The sequence below is a fragment of the Myotis yumanensis genome, unplaced genomic scaffold (assembly GCF_028538775.1).
Source record: "Myotis yumanensis isolate MYYU_CA2020_CCGP unplaced genomic scaffold, mMyoYum1.0.hap1 SCAF_17, whole genome shotgun sequence".
In the NCBI taxonomy this organism is placed as follows: domain Eukaryota; kingdom Metazoa; phylum Chordata; class Mammalia; order Chiroptera; family Vespertilionidae; genus Myotis; species Myotis yumanensis.
The window spans coordinates 34,107,243-34,130,882 of record NW_027223768.1 but is presented as its reverse complement, the minus strand read 5'-3'; the positions used below and the strand labels follow the sequence as shown (position 1 = coordinate 34,130,882).

Here is a 23,640-nt window from a genome sequence, read left to right as displayed (position 1 = left end):
GCTCCTGGGGAGGTAGTTCTGCTGGCCTTGAGGGCCCTGGCTACTCCCCAGGCTCGAGTCTGATGTGTTGAATAGTCTGGAGGTCCCAGCAGCCTGGAGGTGAGGAGGAGGCTGTACAATCACCAAGACAGAGATTCCTGGGTTGTGGGGAGTTACGAGGTCCCAGAGGAGCAGAGCTACCGGGAACAGAGTTGGGGCAGCTGGAAGGGGCAAGTGACAGAGTCCTAAGCAACTTTGTTCCTGTGTCTTGTGACAGCTTGGTGACACCATGTGACACCAAGCCATGCATGCCCAAGGACACTTCTGAAGCTTTCACCCCAGGTCAGCATCCACACTTTCCCTTCTGTTCTTGGTTCATGCTTCACGTCCAGCAGTCAGGGCCTCTGGTCAACCGCCATGGAGAGCAAACAGGATGCTTGCTGGCCAGCATCACGAGGGTTAGCAGAAGCTTTCCCTGCTTCTGAGACTGGCTCACTCTAGAGATGCCAGGAGGGAGGCAGGGTGACGAGAGAGGAGGAGGAGGAGAAGAGAGAGGAGCCGACGTCCTGGTGGAGGTGCTGTCCTCTCCCTGCCATCTGCTGTGATCCCAGGCTCATCCTTCACGAAGTCCCAGGTGCCATGCGCTCGGGAGGCAGCCTGGGAACTGCTGGGCCTCACAGGGCGGTCAGAGTCTCTGCGTGAAACATGCTCCCGAACATCTCCTGCCGGGGAGTAGAGGGGAGTGGAGGAGCCGCGTTAGACCCCTTGGGTTCAGGGTGGCTGAGGGTTGAGATCAGACAAGCTCTATAGCACTTTCTGGCTGATGAACTATTTTGGTACTGCCCAACAGTTTGGAACATGCTGGAGATTCCAAGGGACCTGGAAAGCAGCCTGCCAAGCCTTCCTGGCTCTGGCTGCATTTCTCAATGTCTCCTGCATGCCATCGGCACTCCCAGAGGTGTGCCCAGAGGGCAACGGAATCCAAGCCCTCAAAGACTGGGAAGAAGCATGAAGTTAGGTGCTATTTCTATCTGGTTTCTTTTAATTCAGGGCATCAGGACCAGAAGGCTCTATGGGGATAACCCCTCCCATCTGCATAGCTCTTAGCTTTTAAGGCCTGTCCACACGCAATAATATTGGTCCCACTAGCATCTGCACCCTTAGAATTCACCTGACCCTCCCAGAATATACGTTTCCTAAGGACAGGGGTCTTTGTTTTGTTTATGCCCACTCTGAAACTGTATAGGCAAGCAGCAAGCACTCCATAAATACCTGTTGAATGAATGAAAGAACAAATGAAGCCCCTGCTAATTTTGTGAGGTAGAGGGGACAGGTATTACCCACATTTTTCTTATTTTGCAACAATAAAATCTGGGGCCTGGTGTTATGTGGCTTGCCCAGGACCACGTGTGCGATGTGTTGGAGAGTTAAGAATAGCTATTAGTTCTCTAGGACTAGGTCCAGCCCCCCGCCCCCCACCCCCCCTACCACATGCCTTTCAGGGAGTGAGAAGAATTAAGACCTGCTATTAAAAGAAAGATGAGAAAGAAACTTTGTTGACTTCAAGATGACTGTTCTGGCCTGGAGGTGAGAGAGCCCATTAAACACCTTGGATTTGAGAGGGTCTCCTTCCTTCCCCTTCTACCCCTGCCCGCCCTACCCCCTGCCCCTTAGCTCACCTGCTCTAAGTCCCAGTAGCTGGGGCTCTCCTCCTCCGAATCATATAAGGAGATCTCAGGGTCTACTGGAGCCTAGAGGGGAAAAGCAGTACAGAATGAGCTCTGTGACTGAACTACACAGCCTGGTGCAGGGTGAGCTCCATGACAGCCACACAGCCTGGTGCAGAGTGAGCTCCATGACAACCACACAGCCTGGTGCAGAGTGAGCTCCATGACAGCCACACAGCCTGGTGCAGTGAGCTCCATGACAACCACACAGCCTGGTGCAGAGTGAGCTCCATGACAGCCACACAGCCTGGTGCAGAGTGAGCTCCATGACAGCCACACAGTCTGGTGCAGTGAGCTCCATGACAACCACACAGCCTGGTGCAGAGTGAGCTCCATGACAGCCACACAGCCTGGTGCAGAGTGAGCTCCATGACTGAGCCACACAGCCTGGTGCAGAGTGAGCTCCATGACAACCACACAGCCTGGTGCAGTGAGCTCCATGACAACCACACAGCCTGGTGCAGAGTGAGCTCCATGACAGCCACATAGCCTGGTGCAGAGTGAGCTCCATGACAGCCACACAGCCTGGTGCAGGGTGAGCTCCATGACAGCCACACAGCCTGGTGCAGAGTGAGCTCCATGACAGCCACACAGCCTGGTGTAGAGTGAGCTCCATGACAGCCACATAGCCTGGTGCAGTGAGCTCCATGACAACCACACAGCCTGGTGCAGAGTGAGCTCCATGACAACCACACAGCCTGGTGCAGAGTGAGCTCCATGACAGCCACACAGCCTGGTGCAGAGTGAGCTCCATGACAACCACACAGCCTGGTGCAGAGAGAGCTCCATGACAGCCACATAGCCTGGTGCAGAGTGAGCTCCATGACAACCACACAGCCTGGTGCAGAGTGAGCTCCATGACAGCCACACAGCCTGGTGCAGAGTGAGCTCCATGACTGAGCCACACAGCCTGGTGCAGAGTGAGCTCCATGACAGCCACACAGCCTGGTGCAGAGTGAGCTCCATGACAACCACACAGCCTGGTGCAGTGAGCTCCATGACAACCACACAGCCTGGTGCAGAGTGAGCTCCATGACAGCCACATAGCCTGGTGCTAAAGGCAGGCTTTTGGTGGCACCATGTGCTCAAATGCACAGCTGCTCTCCTCCCTTTTCCTCCCCTCCCTCACCTGTTCACAAAACATAGCCCCGTTCTGCCTACACCAGGGCCTGCCCTCTGGGGGCATTTTAAAGGAAGGGAAAGTGTACTTCGCTTACACTGACAAATGGCCAGCTGCCTGACTTCAGGGAATCTATTTCCCTCTGTTTCCTCATCAAACTGGCTTTGCTGGCTTTCTACTCACCATGCTGTTGAAAAGGGTGTGGTGTGATTTATAAACATGAATATATTCTGGAATATGTAAATATATTACATATATAAATTATTTTAAATATATAAACTGTAATAACTGGACATTATTTGTACAATAACGAATGATAAAGATCTTCCTCTTTTTTCTGCGTGGACAAGGTTCATTAACTGTGCTGCATAGTTTCTGTCTACGGGTCGAGGGCGGGAGCCAAGGTCTCGCGTATTGCTGGGCAGCCTTTCAGTCCCTAGGACAGATGGCTTCACCTTCATCAGTTTCTTAAAGCAAAGAGCACGTTGTTGCTCTGGGGCCAGAAAAGGCTTTCCTATGAACCCCAGATGGTAGGGTCGAGTTTTAACGAGGGCTGGGACACAGAGTCTTGGGTGGCCAAGGACAGGGGCTGAGCTGGGAGGGGACTCTGGGAGGTGGGGGTTGCAGAGAAGGCCTGGGCAGGGACCCCAGTGGGGTGGGCTTTTTCTGCCTCCCCAGCTTTTTTGGAATTCTCCAGTGTTATTTGTAGCTCATTTACATACCACTTACTGAGCTAGTAAATTAAATGTCAAGAAACTGAGATAAAACTCAAATCCAGTTTCTTCCTTCATCACCAGCCTGAAATCTGCAAGCTCTGTTAAATTAAAACAGGCAGGCTTACTCCCCTTCCTCCCCCAAACCTCTTCTAGCAGAAGGAGGAGGAGGGGTGCGCCATGCCAGAACATGGGACATAGCAGAATTTGGTGTTTGTGTGACCGGACACTAGGTTTTTTCATTTTCTTTTTTTTTTGGTTTTGTTCTTATCTGGATATAAATATTTTAAATATGTTTTTGTTGATTTTTTTTTTAGAGAGAGAGGTAGGGAGAGGGGGAGAGAGAGAGAGAGAGAAAAACAATGATCAGAAACACCAATCAGCTGTCTCCTGCTCGCCTCCTACTGGGATCAAGTCCACAACCTGGGCACATGCCCTAACCAGGAATCCAACCGGCGACCTCTCGGTTCATGGGACAACACTCAACCAACTGAGCCACCTGGCCGGGGCCGAACATTGATATTAATAAAAGATTTTACAATATACAAAGTACTTTCAAGTGACATAAAAGATGTTATTATCAGTTATTCCTAGAGCAAAAACAAAAGCCCTCTGAGGTAGGTAATGTTAGTTTTGGGTGTCCATTCTACAGGTAAGGAAACTGAGATTCGGAATTGGTTTTGGAGCACCCAACTTCTCCTGAGCTCTTTCTAATGCCCCCTGGTCCTGCCATTTCCGTGTCCTGGGGCCTGGGATCCCTCAGATGCCCGGACCTTACCCCTTGGAAGTCACGTCCTGGGGCCACTTCTCTGGCATTTGCCTGGGCAAAGAGGACTGCGTCGTGTATGCTGGGAAAGACATGGTTGCGCTGTAGACACCCATCTTCAAAGACGCCTCCATGGCTAATGTCATTGTACACCTGAGCTGGAGGGAAGAAAAGACCACCTTCAGAACGATAACGGTCATTGTGGATTGGAGCTGGGGGTGGGGAGATTGGTGAGAGGATAGGAGAGAGGCCTGAAGGTCGCTCTCCTGGCCTCCGAGGGCTGTGGCAATGACCTTGCAATATCAGTTCAGGACAGCAGAGGGCAACGTGAGCTTGAGGATGCTGAACCTTCAACCCAGGGCAGAAGGAAGCAGTTTGATTCAGGGAGTCGGTACTTTGTGGCCATCGGAGAGGGAGAGGCGAAAATAGTTCATGAGGAGGCTGCTGCCGGTTCTGTCTCCTGAGGGCCCTTCCTTCCTCCTGCTGCCCCAGGACCTTCTCGCAGCTTCTGTGTATGGCCGAGCTCCAGCTCCTACTCCTACCGGGTCTTAGAGCTGATTTCCTGAGGAGTTTCAGGGAGGCGGCAGGAACCTCTGGTTCTAACTCTGGAGCACGTGCCCAGCACATCATTGCCATCTCAGACTCCCTCTCCCAGAGCTGGGACATGCTCAGGCCAGTTCTGAAGGTGGACAGGCCCCCTGCAAGGGCTCCGACCCTCGGTGGGAAGCGGAGTATGCGAGTAGGTGTCCCTTCACATGCTCTTGCGTGTCTGTGTGTGTGTGTGTGTGTGTGTGCTGTGTGTTCATGTCCCTGCACTCCGAGGGTGTGCTAACGATGTGACAGTCCACTGCTGTGTGGACGTGCTCTCTGGCTGTGTATATGTGCCCTTTGGAAGTTGCATGCATAGAAAACTGCATATCTGCATCCCCTGAGTAGTAATGATATATGTTTGATTTATTATTCATGGACTTTCAGGTTTAGAGAAGAACCCAAAATTCATCTAGTCAACCTCCTTATTTTACACTAGAGGCCCAGTGTACGAATTTGTGCACGGGTGGGGTCCCTCGGCCTGGCCGGCGATTGCCAATCAGGGCTGTGGGAGGTTGGCCGGCCAGGGAGAGGGGCCACGGGAGGTTGGCTGTGGGAGCACACTGACCACCAGGGAGCAACTCCTGTGTTGAGCATCTGCCCCCTGGTGGTCAGTCCGCGTCATAGTTCGGTTGCTTAGGCTTTTATGTATATAGACAGGTGACAATTGATCCCTAGACAGATAGTGACTTGGCCAAGGACACATGGCAAATTAGTGGTGGGGAAATTAGAATCCTAGTTATCTTTTCTTAACTCCATGATCTCCCACTCTGCTATTGAGATCCCTTGGATGTTTACACAATCTGGCCACAGTCTCCTCTGACTTGTGTCTGAAGCTCTCATGAGCAGGCAGTAGTTTGGGGGACCACATGGGTGCTCTCATTTCCACCCCCTTCCTTGTTCAGCATCCCTCCAACCTGCTCCCACCTCACCCCCTCGCCAGTCTTTCAACCTCCTAAATGTCTTCTCTTACCATGAATGTTCACCAAGAAGACCTTCACACCGATCTTCCCATAGGTGGAGCTCAGCTAGAAGCGTCGGGGTAAGGGGGGGGCAAAAGGAAAGGAATGTTCTGAGTGGGTCTCCAAAGTGATTCACAGAACCCATTTCAGAGGGGAAGCCAAACAAATAAGCAATCCTGAGAGCCCCGCAGCCACAGATAAAAATAGCAGCAAAGCACACCACTTCTCGCTGGAGTGTTGGCTCGAGGCTTCTCTGAAAAGCAGGGAGGAAGTGGGGCTTTGCCAAGGAGGCGGGCACTTAAAGTCACCACGGCCCCTTCTGATGGGGCCAGAGCTTCCCTTTCAGTGGCTTAGATTCCCAGACTCCACCTCTTTCCCCATGTTGTGGCTTCAGGCAGAAGCTGCAAGGGAGACCCAAGGCCTGGGGAGGCGAGGGCTGCAGCCAAGGCCCACCTGGACTTCAGGTCCAGGCCAGGGAAGCAGGCCGAGCCCCCAGCTGGGGACGAGCTTTCGGGGTACCTGGCCAGGGGTGATGTCAGCCCTTATACTCTGTTCTCCTGGACCTGCGCCAGCTCTGAGGTTGGCTGACTCAGCCCTTGGAGGTGGTCGCTGAAAAGCTGTCAGGTGAATACATTTCTTCAAGGTGCCCTGTGGGCTGCCTGTTTGGCCCAAGCATGTGGGGCACTGATATTGTTTCTTCCCTCCTCGGCTGGCCGGGACTGGCTGATGCTGGAGTGTGTGGGTGAGTGTGGGAAGGAGCAGCAGACCATGAACCAGGGCCAAGCTGGACTCCACTCAGAGGACCCTGGGGTGGGTTCCTGTGGCCTGAGAGGGAGCTTGCCATGGCCTCTGCTAGAGAGGGGTGCTGTGGGAGGGTGTGACAGGGGGGCCCGGACCTCTGGTCTCCCTCTCCGGCCACTCATACATTGTCTTGGGCTGTCTGGGCCTGCTCTGCACAGAGCCCCTTGGCCTGGTCACGTCTAGGAGAAAGGGGTCCTTCGGGACCTTCAGTCCTATTGGTATGTATCCTCCCTCAGCTTGTCAGAAAGAACGCTCCAAGCAAAGGGAGAGTGGGAGAGCAGGAGTGAGGGTGTGCACGGGGGTGCCCGGTGCTCCCTCTGCACAAGGGCCTCACCTTGGCCAAGGCTTTGATGCCCATTAAGTCCACAAAGCTGACCCCACTCATGTCGAGGATGAGGGTGTGGAAGGTGACGAAGGGCGGGACGCTGGCCAGCATGTCAATGGGCTCACGGGGGGTCTCGGCCGGGGCTGGTGGCTCGCAGTGGGAAGCTGGGGGGCTGTCAGGGCTGAAAGTGATGTAGGACACGCCGCCGGCGCCATTCGCAGGCGTCTGGTTGTTGTTGGGGTCGGTCGGGGCGGGGTTCTCAAAGTCCTGCTGGAGTTCCTGCAGGGAGACAGTCTGGAGGGAGGGGGTGGGAGATCAGCAAACTGAACCAGACTTTGCTGTGGCTCAAGCAGGGTGAAGGAGAGTCACTGAGCTTGATCCTGGTGAACACAAACCCCGAAATCCTCATGGGAAAGGCATCCCCCCAAACCCCTTCCTTGGGCAGGGCCTGCAGCTTGGTCTCTCACAGACAAAGTTGGAGGATCCTTCCAAGGGAGGCACCGAAGCCACTGCCTACTTTATTCTGGGAGGGCGCCCTTTGGGAATAACTGAGCTCTTTTTTGCATTTTCCCGTGCTGGCCTGTTTCTGCCTGTAACTCCCACACCCATCTCCACCGTGCTGCTCTGGGTTGGCTGAGAACCCCAGGAAATTCACTGCTGCTCCCCCCGCCCCAAGGTTGTTCATAAGTCCATGGGTCATATCCTATCTTAGACAGAGAATGGGGGGGACATGGGAGCTGGTCTCCCCTCACCCACGGATAAGAATGGTCAATGGCCACCAAGCAATGTCCACTGAGACTTTCGTCTTTGCCTGGAAGGGTGCTGGGGGGAGGGGCACCAGGGTGCAAGATCTGAGAAGGCAGGAGAGAGCATGGCTGTCCCTGGCCTCAGCTCACCTTGGTTTTCATAAATAGAGACTTCCTCTGCTGTGTGGGCATCGCTCTCCCCCTCTCCTGCTTCTTGAGGTATTTTTGCTTGGCCAGCAACACTTTCTGGGGGTCCACACCCGTCTGTAGGGAAAGAGTCAACAGCAGGCTTGACCTCTCGCCTCTTTGAAGGAGGCCCATCCTTGGCTCCCAGCCCCCTTTCTTCCACCTTTGGGTCACTCTCTGCCCAGCCTCTCTGGTCACCAAGGGACTGAGTCTTACCTTGGCAATGACTTTTTGCCTGAAGATCTCTGAGTTGGCAAAGTAGAGAGGAGAGCAGTAAGTGACGATCTTAACCCCCTGGATTTCCCGGACCTGTGACAGGGAGACTGAGTTCAAGCAGCAGAAATGTCTTTATTGACTTTTTATTTAAAAAGCCCTCTTTTATTTGGGGGTGGGGGGAGGGCGGGGAAGGGCAAAAGAGGAAGTTCATAGGCTTGGATTACACACCCTATTGTAGGTCTTGGGATTCACATAAATGTCCATGTCCATGACCTGGGCCAAAGCATAGCCATTTCGACTGGATGAAGAAGAAAAAAACCTAAGTGAATGCTAACCACGAATGGGCCTGGAGGGATACGGGCTGGGGGCTGGGAGCTGGGCAGGGGCAGGGCAGGGTCCCTTCTGCACCCCTGGGCTTGCTGTGTTTGTCCTTCGGCACTGGGGACACATGTCTGGTGGCTGAACTATAACCAGAGGGATGACAGGCCCTTGACATAGCTCCCAGACTGGGGCTTAGTGGGAGAGAAGGGGTGGCGGTACACACGGTGACAAGCTTAAGTGGCCCTAAAGGCACTTCCTGGTCTTGAGTTCTCAAGAGGAGAAGGCAGGGTTTCCCTAACATTTAGCATCCTTCTTACCCTGGCCTGGACACCCTGGAAGGTTCTATTTAATCTTTTTATAGGAAGGACATGGCATCTGTCCTCTGGCCTCATATTCCCCTGGGTGAAGCCCCATGTGGTCTGGTGTCTGGCAGTGCCTTTGGAAGGACACTGAGTCTTACCCACCTGCTCTTCCCCTACTTTCTCCAGCCCCCAACCCTCCAAGACCATGATGGCTTCCTCTGGGGTTTCTAGGATATGGGAAGTCAGGCAGCCCAGCCTGTGCCCACAGTCCTGCCTGGGTTGGGCTCTCCTCAGGCCTGGCAGCAGCTCCTGTGCCAGGCCCAGAAGGCAGCAGGGTTTGGTGGACTGGGCCAGGCCTCGGCATGGGAGCCCTTGGCAGGCTGGCTCGGGGTCCTCCCTTCAACCCCCGTTGTGTCTTGGGGAGGGGCTGTTACTTACAATTGGGTCTGGAAGACCACAACCAGGATGGAGAAGGCGACACCCACTGCCACACCGTAAGGCAGGCTCAAGAAGAAGGAGGAGAGGAAGCTCACCACCCAGACGCACTGTGAGGAAAGAGATATGAAAGCAGACCTGGGAAGAAAACTGCCTCTTTCAGGAAGTCTTCCTGGATTTGCCGAGGTCATTCTCTGCCAGCACAACCCAGAGCCACCCTTCCACTTTCATGCCAGTTTTGCAGTTTTATGTTTTGGTTACATTTGTCCCTTTCCCTCAGATTGAGTGTGGCCCCCTGGTCTTGTCTTGTTTTTAATAGACAAGCCCAGCACACCCAGGTCTTTGAGGGCATAATGATAAGAGCAAGAGTCTTGGGTCGGTCCTGAGTTCCAAGTTCCATTCTCCTACTTCTAGCTATGTGAGCCTGAGATGCCTAATCCACAAAGGGAGAACAATAGTACCTGCTTCATGAAAGGATTAACGAGTTAAGAAACATAGAGGATGCCGAAACCGGTTTGGCTCAGTGGATAGAGGGTCGGCCTGTGGACTGAAAGGTCCCGGGTTCGATTCCGGTCAAGGGCATGTACCTGGGTTGTGGGCACATCCCCAGTGGGAGATGTGCAGGAGGCAGCTGATCGATGTTTCTAACTCTCTATCTCTCTCCCTTTCTCTCTGTAAAAAATCAATAAAATATATTAAAAAAAAAAAAAAGAAACATAGAGGTCCCAGCCTAGTGATGGGCACCTACTGGGTGATCGAGAGGCATGAGTACCCTTTCTCCACCCCCCAGTAAGCTGTGAATACCCAACACGGGCTTAGAGAGGCTTCCTGGCCTGATGGCCTGGGGGCCTGGTGGGTGGCAGGCAGAATTGGATTCAGTTTTGATTGTTAGCCCCTGTGCTCCTTTAGAGTCCCCCAAATAGCTCAAAAGAAAATAAATCTACCCAATTCCATAGAGAATTGTGAGGAACAGATGGAAACCCAAAGCACTGTGAATATTCAGGATTAATTGCCGTAGCCAGGGATTGCTGGGATGGAGTCAAAGCAAATCCGTGGGCTGGGAATTGGGACATCAATTCTCTTCTTTCCTCACCACTCACTCACTCACTCACCCGTCTACTACGGGAGCCAGGTGGATCACTCACTTCTCTGGCTCCCATAGGAGACAGCCCAGCCCAGAGGTTTGGAGTTCAGCACTTGGAGTTCCAATCCTGACTCCACCACTTACTACCTCTGTGGCCTTGGACGAGTTACTTAACCTCTCTGAGCCTTGGTTTCATCCTCTCAGAAGGAGATTAGTAAGTCCTCTCTCGTAGGTTACGGTGGGGCTTAAGAGGGGATAACACAGTGTGGCCAATACGTGGTCGCCTCCTTCCTACTGTCCAGTGGAGAACGTGACTAACTATAACGTCAGTCAGGTTTGTAGAGTTCTATGGTTACACGGTGCTTTCCCACCGTGATCTCATTTAATCTTCAGAACCAGTGTGTGACGCAGCCTTGACTGTCACCCCCACACGGATGAGGAAACAGAAGTCCAGAGAAGTCTGGTAACTTGCTTAAAGCCCTGCTCTGCTGGCTTTATGTTCTAGGGTTTGTTTGTTTTTTAAATGACTTCTTTTGCTTTTTTTGGAACTACGAATCAAAAAAATAATAATAGCTAAGTTTTATTGAGTACAGATACAGTTTGGACCAGTGGTTGGCAAACTCATTAGTCAACAGAGCCAAATATCAACAGTACAACGATTGAAATTTCTTTTGAGAGCCAAATTTTTTAAACTTAAACTATATAGGTAGGTACATTGTTATTAACTTAATTAGGGTACTCCTAAGGCTTAGGAAGAGCCACACTCAAGGGGCCAAAGAGCCGCATGTGGCTCGCGAGCCGCAGTTTGCCGACCACGAGTTTGGACAATGTGCCCCCTTCTTGTATTGTCTAATTTCTTCCTCCTAAGCAACCCTTGGAGGGGGAGAGTATAAAATATCCATTTCACAGACGAGGAAGTTGAGACACAGAGAGGTTAAGAGACTTGCTATTGACTACAGAGCCTGTGAACGTCTGAGTCAGGATTTCAGCACAGGGTGTCTCTCTAAAACCTGAGTTCATAGCACTTGGCGATGCCAGTTACGGAGCAGCTAACCAGAGGGATCATTCACCGGAGAAGGGACAGGGCTGTGAGGCTGGAGAAGGAGACAGGACTCAGACAGGTACACAGAGGCCACCCAGTACCTACACAGTCTAGCTTGCTTTTCCTCCACAGGTAGTAGGGGTCGGCGAGTTGCTTGAGGGAGTTCTTGAGGTTGACAGCTATCAGGGCTCCCAGCACAGCCTAGGGAAGCAGAACATGGTTCCTGTCACTGGGATGTCCCCTTCTTCCTGCCCTTTCTACAAACACACCTGACCCTGGAGCCTGGCAGGACAGAACTGGAGTTCAGAACACACAGAGCCCCCAAATCCCAGCACTCAGGCTTAGGATTGGAGAGCACAGGAGCTAGAGGCATGGGGCCCATCCTGGCCCCCTCTTCCCGCTTCCCCTCTTCTCTCACACCCATGGCCCATGCCTAGAGCCTTCCTACGCTGGGGCTCATGGGTACTTGTCAACAGACTAGGGACTCAGTCCTGAGGTCTGGAGGCTGGAGTCTGGGACCAGCCCTGAACTTGTGAGCTGTACCACATCACGTAGACTCTCTCAGCCTCAGTTTCCCTCACCTGTAAACTGAGGAGAGTAAACCTGTGTTGTCTACCGCACAGGTTGCGATTAGGCCGAAGTGCGACAATGACAGCACTTTGTAATCTGCCGCATGGCCCTAAGGGGCTGCTCTGACTGGAGTCTAACTGGCCTCTGCTCTCCTGCTGGGCTCTTACCTTGGGGAGAGGGTACAGATAGGACCCCAGGACCAGCATGGTGATCATCACCACCAGAGACACACACAGGCTTGCCACCTATTCAGAGAAAGAGTTGGGAATAGGGAGCATTGCTTCCGATTTGTTTCCAACAGATGCCTTTGGTGGAGTGGGGACTAGGGAAGGGAGAGGAAGGTGGGAGAAGCAGCTGGCCCGGCTTGCAGGTTTCTGGGATTCTCTGGGGCAACTGTTCGGTTCCCCATCCTCCTCCCCTGGCACAGCGCTCACCTGGGATTTTCCTCCAGCTCCATCCACAGCCAGAGTGACGGAGAGAGCACAGCAAATGACATGGATCTTAAAGAAGGAGCCGAAGAAGTTGCTGCAGCCCAGGGCAATCATCTCCTGTGGGACAAGGGCAGGATTAGGCGCTGGAGGTACGGGCATGGGGTGGCAGGGTGCGGACCACACCGAGTCGGCCACGCAAGCTGGATCTTGGGCCTCAGTCATGACCTACGACTATAAAGCCATACACACCCAATTAAGCAGAGGTCAGCTCTTGGGGTCATACCCTCTCCCCACTGGCAGGCAGCTTCCCTCACCTCGGTCCAGAGCCCCAAGCTATCTTTTGCCAGGGCTCTGTGGGCCCCAGCCCGTCCTGTTCAGTCCTACCGGGGGGAGCAGGGCCTACCTGGTTAGAATCCACGTCATAGCCGTGCTTGCTAGCCAGGGTCCGACCCATAGCCAGGTTGATGACGTAGCCCACGATGGCCAGGGAGAAGGCTGTGCCAACCATGTCCTTCCACTGTGAAACCACAGGCAACACAGGAGTAGGGAACCTGCCAAGGAGCCAGAGGGGAGGCAGGGCCCAAGGGTGTGAGGAGAGGGAGGGCACCGAGTCCTTCAGCAACTCGCAGGGAGCAGCAGGGCCCCGCTGTGTGCCAGGGTCTCACGTGGTCACCCTTTCGGTCTGAGTCCTCAGTACAACGCTGTAGGGCCATCACTCCCGTTGACAAAGTAGGAATCCGGGGCTTAGAGGACCTGGCTTGTCCCAGGTCTCAGAGCCAGTACTTGGCAGGGCCTCGTTTGTTCACACCCAGATTCTGGACTCTTTACTCTCACCAGCCCCCCGTGTCGTGAGCGTCCCCCACCCCACCTGCGGCAGCTCTGCAGCCCAGCACTGAACGGCCCCTCCCAGGGCCCAGCTGGCTGCCCGGCACAGAGTGGATGCTTAATGAATCTGGTTCATCCCAATAGCTTCCTGTCCACATGGATAAAAAGAGCCAATGCATTAGAACAGGGTGAAGGGCCAGATAAGGGCTGATCAGAGAGGCCTTGCTTTAATAGTCCCATTGAATGAGACTTCCGGGGTGAGTGTGCCAGTTAAGACTCGCCGTTCATAAAAGAGCCAGCATTGGCCCCTCGTGTGGCTCTTCTCCATAATAAGTAATAGTCGAGATCCATTGCTGGGCAGTGTCACAGGGTTTAGAACGCATTTCATAGAGTTCGTCTCAGCTCAGCCCCTGAGCCCAGGCCTGGGTGGGGAGTGCCGTGGGGTTGGCGTCAGGCTTTCCAGCCCCCTGGACTCACCCATGTTGGATCTCCCCCACGATCTGCATGTGATACTTTTGGGGCATCTTACAGCCCCCCGAGATAGCTGTTGCCACCACCACCTGCAAACCCCAAAGTGGAGAATGGGGGTTGGTTTGAAGTTGGGGTCAGTGCAAGCGTTCCTCTCAAGCCTCCCTTTTCTCTGGGGAACCCGAATCTCACTTGCCTGCCTCTGAGGGGGAGGACCCCAAGGAACAGGAAGAGTGGGGCCATATTCGGGGGGGATGGAAGGGATTCACCTCTGACCTCTTGCTCTACTGGCTGACAGTGGAGGGGATGAGGCTGGGTAGGGGCGCCCTGGCCCTGGCTGGAACTGAATGTCCCTTCTCATAGCCTCTCTGATCTGGCCCTCCACGCCCAGCCCCGGGTGCGGTCTTACCACAATCATCTCTGTGGGGATGGGGAAGCGGATCTTGTGCATGTAGCGAGCGTTGAGCTCCTTCACCAGCACCAGGAAGGCACCACTAATGAGGGCGAAGATGAGCGAGGCGATGTTGGTGTGGGGGAGGCTTTTGCAAATGTCAATGAAGGTCTGGTGGAGAGAGCATCATGCCTATGGGCTCCCACTGCTTCTTCCCCCACCACCCCCACCACCGGATGGCTGACCCCGTGAAGGGGTATCGTCAGTGCTCCTGGAGGCACCAAAGCGGAATCCAGACCCTGATCAGGAACACGATGCCATTTCCCACCACCCTCTCCCAAAGGGCCCATCGGGAGCTCATGCTGGGACCGGAATGTTGATTCCCTTTCTCATCCTCTAGAAAGAGTTCAAGTTAAAGGAGGAGGGTAAAAACTAGACTTCAGGAAGGACTTCCCAGCCAGTGGAACAGGGAACTTATTAAGAGTGTACCTCTCCTTTCCTGCAGGGATTAACCACAGGGAACCTCATGGAGCCCTCGAGGTCATGTGTTTGACCCTCCCTCCCAATGTGAGGACCCCCTCAGCATCCTCTCCTAACACCAGGTCAGGGTCAGCTGGCTCTTGCTCAAGAGCATCTCATAATGAGAAGCTCGTAACAACAGTGAACTTGGCTGTTGTAATGAGCCCCTCCCCATTTGCAGGGCACTATCCTAGACTCACAAAGACGATGGAGCCTGGGCCTGTGTAGGACGGGATGGTGAGTCCAAAGATGTACTTGAGCACCGAGATCAGGATCTGCAGGCCAGCAGCCGTCATGAAGCCCCGGATGAAGGACTCGGAGAGGTAGATGGCCACAAAGCCAAACTGCACGAAGCCCAGGCCCATCTGAGGGGAGAATGACCAAGAGGGTCAGTAGCTCCCACACTTGCCTGATCCAAACCCAGGGCTGGAGTTCTGTGCAGCTCTGGGCAGCGGCAGCTCTAGGGAAATGGGGCCTTCATGACTTTGTCTTCCTTTGTAATGTGCCAGCAGAATTTTGGTCCCTTAAGGACACTGGCCTCTTTGTCACTCCGCCTGTCTGTCTTCAGTTTCCTCATCTGTGAATGAAACTGGCCCTCCCTCAGCGTTAGTGGATGACACTGCCATCCACCCAGTTGGCCAAACAATACCTTGGGAGTCATCCCTCCCTCACCTCCCACGTCCCATCTGTAACCAGAGCCCAGTTAGTTTTGCTCCTGGCAAAATGTGCCTCAAGTCCACTCCTGTCTCCACGGCTTTCTCCATGGCCACCACTGGCCTAGGCCCTCGGCACTCTTGCCTGGCTCTCTGTATGGTCCCCAACAGGATTGATTCTAATCCACCTCCCACCCCTCATCTTCTCCATAGCCCAAATGATCCTCCAACTGCCAATCAGATCTAAAGCCACAGCCTAGGGGGCAGACCTCAAACATCATTGTCTGGTCCATGCCTACCTTTCTAGCCTCTTCTTTGGCCCGTCGCCAAAGGCCCCCTGCCCTCCAGACCGACACTCCTTGCCTTGCCATTCCTGGTGAGTTCACCCTCTCTGAGGCCTCAGTGCTTGGGGGGCACTTTTTCTCTGCCTGGACCATCCTTCCGGGCCTTATTCATTTGCTTACTGGTCACTTCTAGTCATCCTTTAAGACCCAGGTCACCTCTTCTCTTTGAGGAGAGGCCTTTCCTGACTCTCTTTGGTGCTCCCACAGCTGCTTGTACACAGCTCTATTATGCTGCTTATCTCACTGCCTACAAATTTATCTGTTGACATGGCTATTTCCTCTGCTGGGCTGGGAGCTTCTGGAAAACGTGGCCCCTTTCTTACTTATCTTTTATCCCCAGGGCCGAGCCCAGTTCCTGGCACAGTGAAATAACTAAGAAACATTAACTAAATGAATGAATGAATGAGAGGTGCCCTCTGAGTTTGCTTCCTGCGCTTGCATTCTGTCAGGCTGTGTTTTCCTTCACAAAACCCAGCAGAGTCCTTAGCGTGTGGCGAAAAGGAAATGTATGCAGGCGATGCTGTGGCTGGAGCAGAGGAGGCTGGTGGGGGGATAAGAGAAGTCAGGAGACAGGAGGACGGAGCTGGCAGAGAGCCAGGCTCTGCACAGGGAGTGGAAAGAAGCCGCGAGTGTCTGAGAGAGTCCAAACTCGACAGTTTTATCAGGTGTGGAAGCTGGCCGTAAGGACCTGCTGAAGGGAGGGGAGGTGATATCTGGCTTTTCAAGGTCTTTGGGGGCCCTGAGAATGGGGAAGACGGAGGAGGTAGAGCCCTAAACCAGCTTTAACGTCAAAGCTGGGTCTGAGTCAGGGGCAGGGTGGTCTGATGGCCTCCTGGCGGGGGCCCTGGCAGGGATTTGGCCGTCCCCTCACCTGGATGATGGCAGTCAGGCAGGCCAGCGTTGCTGACACATGCAGCCTCTCGGCCTCCATGGCCGCCGTGTCCACGTAGGTCTGGTTGGTAGCATTGTTGAAGACCTGGAATTTTGACTCTGGGGCCAGCTGCAGACAGATGTTACCCACCAGGATACTGATAACAGCAAAGGTACCTGTGGTGCCCCACCCAGCCAGCAAAAGTCAGAGGTTTGGATCAAACCCATGGAAACCATCAAGGGGCCCAGGATTGCTCCCTGACCCCCAAGGGGATGGAGCCCCAGGGCCCCCAGGCTGCTCTCCAGCATAGCACCACGCATATCTGACCATGATCTACTGTTTCATCTCAGCTGTCAATGCTATTTTACTGGCCACCTGAGGAATGGAGCTTGGAGATTGTCCTTTCTCTGTCTCACTTAGCACCAGAGAACTCCCAATGTTCCCCTCAGTGGCTGCTGGGACCAGCCTGGGGTTAGACGGTAATTTCTCACAACTGTTTAGCACTTCATGGCACACGGTTTATCTTGTTGCACCAACTCTTCCCCCCATTCCAGGGAGGAAGGCAGAACAGGTAATGCTGACTGAGCTCACAGAAGCTAAGTGGTGTCTCCAAGGTCACGGAGGACCTGGGACGGACACAGTGATGGTCCCTTGAGAACCAACCGGCACCAGCTAGAGGAGTATGTAGCTGGAGAATCACCCGAACCCCTCTTCACACCACCCGTCCTCCTGCCTGCTGGGAGGGGAGAGGTCTTACCTGGTACCATCTGGTGTATACCCCCCAGGAAGAAGTAGGTCAGGAGGGGGAAGAAGGAGGAGTAGAGGCCGTTGACTGCAGGAAGGTTGGCTAGAAGAGCAAATGCCATGCCTGCAGAGGACGAGAGAGTGAAGGCTCAGGGGGACGGGGGTTACGGAGGCCACAGAAGGTGGGGGTGGGGAGGGCAGGCCTGGCTGAGAGGAACCCTCACCTTGTGGCACCTGGATGGATCCACCACTGAGGCCACCAAGCAGGTCAGGGATGATGTAGTCTTTGATTTTGTACTTGGGGAGCCAGGAGAGCACAGGGAGCAGCCCAAACACCACGGTTTTGATCTTGGCCGGGGAACATCTGGAGGGAAAACGGGCAGATTTCCAGTCAGCGCTTCTCCGGCTTGTGCGCTCCAAGTTGGGGAGGGATTACAATATCCTGTTGCTGTTCATCACTCATTCAAAATTCATTCAAAATGCGATGAGCACGCGTACTGTACAGTCTGCCAGACACTGAGAAGGAAAAGCAGGGACTTTCTCTTGAGAACCATCAGCATGCCCTGAGCATGGGCTGGAGGTCTTCTGACTGATGCCGCCTGCTCGGAAGTCTACAAGACTTGGCTTAAAGGCAGGGATTTCCTGGTGGCTTAACCTTCTGAGGTGTCAAGTCCAGGCCTATCTCAATTGGCCTTTCTCCAGGGAAGGCTTCTTTGAGCTCCTGGCTGATGGAACACAGGCCTGGGCCCCCTTGTCTGGGCTTCTTAGCTCCATGAGTGCCCCGTGTTTAATGACTTGCTTTTTATCTCTCTCGCCCACTAAACAGCAAACCCACAATGGTGAGAAGTCTGGCTCTCTTGTCATTTCTGTATACCTTGTGCACTACCTTGGGGCGCTTCATAAGTATATGTTGAATAAGTGAGTGAATGAATAAGTGAAAGGATGAGCCAGTATTGAAACTCAGTCTGGCTTAGCCGGCGTGGCTCAGTGGTTGAGCGTCGACCTATGAACTAGGAGGTCACGGGTTCAATTCCCGGTCAGGGCATATGCCCAGGTTTTGGGCTGGATCCCCAGGGCATTCAGGAGGCAGCCAATCAATGATTCTCTCTCATCACTGATGTTTCTGTCTCTCTCGCCCTTCCTCTCTGGAATAGAAAGAAAGAAAGAGAGAGAGAGAGAGAAAGAAAGCAAGAAAGAAAGCGAGAAAGAGAGCAAGAAAGAAAGCAAGAAAGAAAGAAAGAAAGAAAGAAAGAAAGAAAGAAAGAAAGAAAGAAAGAAATGCCCTGGCTGGTTTGGCTCAGTGGATAGAGTGTCGGCTTGCAGACTGAGGGTCCCAGGTTTGATTCCAATCGAGGGCACATGCCCGGGTTGTGGGCTCGATCACCAGTGGGGGCATGCAGGAGGCAGTCGATCAATGATTCTCTCTCACTGATGTTTCTATCACTCTCTCTCTCTCTCTCCCTTCCTCTCTGAAATTAATAAAAATATATTAGAAAAAAAAGAAACTCAGTCTGCCCAAGTGTATTTACAATAAACTATCGAGGCAGTCTAAGTATTTACAGTTGTTTGCATGGAAAAATAATACAATAAGTAATAATACAAGAATAAACTTCGTGTTTTGTGTACTCAGAACTGTAACCCTACTTTTGCCCCACCTTGTATTGCTAAACACATTTTACAGATTTAGACTCACCATTATCTTTCTACTAGTGAATGCCATACGTTTGCTTGCCAAAAGCTCTAGTTACCAGGTTGTTTGCAAGGGGATCTGAGTGAGGATCCTTTTCTTCCCCCCAAGGGTTCTTGGTAAAAAGAAGGAGTAGGTTACAGGCTTGTTGCTAAAACTTTCTCCTATAAAAAGTGACTGTATTCCCACTGTAAAAATTCAAACAGCACAGAAAAGGGGGGAGGGGGAAGAAAGAAACTCAGTCTGAGTAGGGGATGCTGCCATCTTTCTTAGAACCTCTCCAAGAGGAAGGCCCCATTGTCCCTGCAGGGTGTGCCCCGTGGACCCAGCATCCTTCATGTGCGATGACTCCAACACCAAGTTTGTCCCCCTGTTAACTCCTCTGGGAGGGAAGACTGGGAGCTTCATTGATTGGTGAGCGCGGGGCGGGAGAGGTGATCCCTGCCCTGTTTGTCGAACACCTCCAGGCCCTTTCATAGAAACTCAGGAGCGGTAGGAACAAGGGCCTGCACACTGGAGGGTGACAGCTGGGGGATTGATGACTAGAAGAGGGTGGGAGGCATTTGCTTTGCTTTTCCCAGTTGAGGGAACTCAGATATCCAGGGCCCAGCTGGTGACTCACTGGCCCGCTCTGATTAGGCCTCCTTTCTTGCTCTTTGCTGCTGTTCAACAATAGTTCCCCTGACACCGGGTCCCCTGGATTTCACCCAAGACTGAAACACACACAGAAAATGCTTTGCACCCTGTATAGTCCGCGCAGATTTTCTATCTGAACCAACACTCGATGGAAAAGCACCACCACCCACATCTGACTCCCTAGTCCCCTCTGGGGCAGGTGGGCGCTTCTCCCATCCCTGGGATGGTGGGTGGGAGCTAGACTGGTGGCAAATAGCTTAATGCATCTTTAAAGCCTTGTCCTAAGAGAGAACCAGCCCTGCAGGAACTCTCTCAGGTTTGTGTGTGGCTGGGAAAACTGGACTCGTGAATAGAGAGCTGGCTAGCGAAAGAGAAACAACCCACTTGAAGGTTCATTCCTGCCCAGCCTCACCTGCCCAGCCTCACCTGCCCAGCCTTCCCTGCCCAGCCTTACTTGCAAGCCTGCCATGTGTTGAGCAAAACAATCTGAAACTTGAGAGAAGAGCTAGAAAGTGATGCCAAACACCTATACAGAGGCTCCAGAAGGCAAGAAGGAAGTGGGCAGAGGGATTAGCTTTCTTGACATTCATTCATTCATTCATTCATTCTTCATTCATTCAACAAATATTTATCGGAGCACCTTCTGTGTGCCAGGCACTGTTCAAGGCTCTCATGCCAGCCTCATGGGAATTCTTAGTTCCCTACATCCCTTCATAGTTTTCATCATCTGAAACTTTTGGGACAACAGCAGATACGCTCATCCCTCCAGTGCAGAAACAATCCAAACTTAAATTCTTTGGGCACCAAGGAGGGCAGAGCCCACCTGCCCGAGGAGCACAGCTGTGGGTTCAGAGCCTGAACACGAGGCCCCCAAGGCCGTGGCTGTAACTGGGCAGAGATGGAGCCTCTTAGGAGAGGTAGGGTTGGGCCCGGGCTTTTGGTGAAAACTGAAGTGGGTGATTCCCCTGGTCTGAACCAGTTCCACCTGCATCTCCACTTCAGCCATTGCCAGTGACCTCAATCCAGGTAACTGAATCAGCTGTTTCCCCTGGGGAGTGGGGAAGAGTAAGCCAGCCTACAGCGTGGCCTGAGAGAGGCCCGAGCGCGGCCTGCCAGAAGTCTGGGAAGGGGGAAGGCGAAGCTGTGGCCTCAGGCTTCTGGAGTGTGGGTGTAGGTCACCCCCATAGAGGCCAGGCTTCACTACCCACCGCCCCAGTTCCAGGGACCTGAGACCGGAAATGGCCCAGAGGCTGGAGGGACCACATCCTGGTAGGTACCCTTTAGGGGCCACCTTGGGGCATTCTCCGGACCAGGAGAAGGAAGGACCATCTAGGAGGGATAGGGGACCAAGAGCATGGGGTGATGGTGGCTTCAGATTTTCATTAACAAGGAGGGGATGGGACATTGCAGCAAGGGCTCTGACGCCCCCCACCCCATGCTGTAGCGTGCCCATCTCTAGCTCCCTTAAGAACTCAAGAAACACTTGAGTGGGCTGAGAAGATGGCAAGACCTCATGCAGGGGGTTGAGGATGGTCCTGCTGAAGCTGCGGGGGGCGGGGGGGCGCTTTGCTCCTACTCCCCATCCTCCCTGGGAGTCTCAGGACAGTTGAAATGATAGGATCTTCCATTCAGGGTCCCACACCAGCCCTCCCACGGCTTTCCCGAGCTCTGTGTGAGGGATGCTGGTGCGAGAGCCTCGCCTGGTGCGGGAGAGACTTCGGCGGGGAGCAGAGGAGAGGAGTCTGGGCTCTGGGTCACATTACCTGAAAGCATAGCGAAGTTTCTCTCCCAGTGGGTACTTCCGGTCCTTCTTCTCGAACTCATGATCGAAGAGGGTGAGAGAGTATGCAGCTCTGTCCACCACGTAGCGGGGCCTGGGCTGGCTCATGTCTGGGGCATTTACGAGCTTTGGGAGAAGCAGACAAGGGGAGGATGAGGGACATCCCTCCTCAGCGCCAGCTTGGGCCCTCTCTCTCTAGTCCTGGCTGCAGCAGTTTTATGCTGGGCTTCCCCGCCCCCCTCCAGAAGGTGCCTCCCTTCCTTCTTTCAAGTCCTTCCACGAGACTCACTTCTTCTGGTGGCCTTCCTTCCCGGGCACTGATGATGCACACACTCGCCCTGGCTGTTTTGCTTGGCGCCCAGCACATGGCTGGCACACTGCACCTGTGACATCACCGTCACCCCCGCTGAACACCACGCAGAAAAAAGGTGGGAGTGGGAGGGCAGGAGTCCCAGCTGGGATTCAGCATATTCATTCGACCCCTTGCCTCCCCCAACCCCGCAAGGCCCCTGGTGCCTCCACAAGCTCCGCCCCAAGCCTCAATTTCCCCGGGCAGAAAGGCTAATACCATTCAGCCAGACAGCTTGGAAGGAATAGAGAGAACAGCCTGCCTGGAGGCCGGGGGATGGGCACAATGACCTCAAGGAGGCCCCTTCTGGAAGGAGACACCTAGGACTTCACCAACAGGTTTCCCTGGGGATGAAGGACAATGAGTATTTGGGGAAATTGGGATGGACTGTGCTGCTGGCTCTCCCACACACGCTTCCTGTACCTAACCTTTCCCCCACCCTTGTGTACTGCTGTTTCTCTCCTCGAGTTTTGCGCAACCTTGCTGGTGTGGCAGGAGCCCAGCCGGCAGAGCTGAGTGCCGGGCTCTGCAGGTCCAGAGGAGCTTCCGGTGGGAACCTCCCTCTCCCTCCTCCAACCACTGGTCTCCCCTCCTGTACCCTGTCCTCCGGAGCTGGGAGAAGCCGCCTGGAGGACCCTGGAGGAGGCAGGAGGGAGAGGAAAGCCAGGGGGGCAGGCTTAGAGGGAGGGTTGAATTCTGGGAGGTGGGGTGCGAGGGGCGGCTCTGGCCGGTTTGGCAAAAGATTTGAGATGGAGTTGAAGGTGAAAAGCCACTCGGGGCTAGGGAGGTCCCCTGACTTCCTAGGGGAGAACCTGGGTGTATGGGAGGTTATCAGAGGGGAGCAGTTGATATCTTTTGTGGAAGAGAAGCGGGGAGGAGAGAGGGGAAGTGCATGAACTAGGGTCTAGAAGCCTGGGTTCTAGTCTGGCTTTACTGGTGGGTGGAAGGGGCAGCATTACCTCTGAACCTCAGGTTCCTTGTCAGGGAAATGGGGGTAACGGGCCTCTCACGGGGTTGTTGTGAGGCGCAAATGAGGTAACAGACAAGAAAGGGTGTGTAATATGCAAAGAAGCCTGCAAATGTGAGTTGTTATTATAATAAGATTGTGCCCAAATCAACAAAGGTTGAGCTGGTGCATTCCATCCATTTGGTTGTGGGACCCGAGGTCCATCAGCAGCCATCGGCCTGGGCTGGGAATCCGGCAAAGCCCCACGGATGGTGCCTGGCTGGGAGGGAAGTGGGCTGAACCTGCCCACAGCGCCTGTGCCCAGCCCCTTGCCTGGTGCTTAGTATGTATGCAACAGATGCTTGTTGAGTGAATCAATAAATGGTGTTTTGGAGAAGACATGGGCAGGACTGAGCAAGAGCCACGGCACGTGAGACATCCCAGTGGGAGAAATGAGAGGCCCAGTGGCATAAGGAAAACAGCACAAGTTTTAGAGCCTGATGACCTGGGTTCAAAGATTCGGTTTCTGCATCCGTAAGTGGGGACACCAACAGTCCAGGTGGTTGTGGTGGAGAGCGCGTGTGCGAAGTGGCTGGCCTGCCAGGGCACCCCATAAGGGTAACAGGGATGGCTACCAGGATTACAGTGGAGGGCCTTCCTTCCTCTTAGGACAGACAGTTCAGAGACTTCCAGACCCGCCCCTCCAGGAAGGCAGGGTGGCCTTGCTCCCTACCCTCTCCGGAGGCGGGAAGGGTCTAGCTTTCTAGGTGGTTTGCCTGGAGGGCCCTTTGGGTGCAATGAGTGGGGAACACGACCCTCTGGAGGAGCCCACAGCTCCAGCCTGGCTCCAGCCTAGTTGAGGGAGGTCTATTCCAGGCCACTGAAGACCACGTGCCAAAGAATAGCCAATATTTTCAAAGGGGGCTGACCCGGAAGAGGGGACCGCCTTGGAAGAGGGGGTGATGGGAGATCTTGATTCCATGCCAAGGGGCAGGCAGTGATCCGGAAGCCCCTTTCCCCCCAGCTTCTAAGGCTCTAAGTTCTAGTAGTGCATTGTGGGGAGGGGGTTGGTACCATCTGATCCTACTGAACCCCTACGAACCCAGCCGCCTC

The 23,640-nt window shown here is 53.8% G+C and overlaps 1 protein-coding gene across 1 annotated transcript; it reads right to left on the bottom strand.

Moving 5' to 3' along the window:
* Positions 1 to 572: 572 nt before the first annotated feature.
* SLC26A9 (solute carrier family 26 member 9) lies at positions 573 to 21,340 on the bottom strand. The gene is made up of 20 exons (XM_070396192.1): positions 21,216 to 21,340; positions 17,354 to 17,493; positions 17,143 to 17,253; positions 16,386 to 16,561; positions 14,718 to 14,882; positions 14,017 to 14,169; positions 13,617 to 13,699; positions 12,718 to 12,865; positions 12,318 to 12,431; positions 12,051 to 12,128; positions 11,419 to 11,514; positions 9,191 to 9,297; positions 8,358 to 8,427; positions 8,130 to 8,222; positions 7,878 to 7,991; positions 6,991 to 7,275; positions 5,867 to 5,921; positions 4,318 to 4,463; positions 1,659 to 1,730; positions 573 to 701 (listed from the first exon to the last, which is right to left on the bottom strand). Exons 1-20 carry the CDS (start codon positions 21,338 to 21,340, stop codon positions 654 to 656), a joined length of 2,379 nt encoding a protein of 792 aa, XP_070252293.1. The 3' UTR covers positions 573 to 653.
* Positions 21,341 to 23,640: the final 2,300 nt, after the last annotated feature.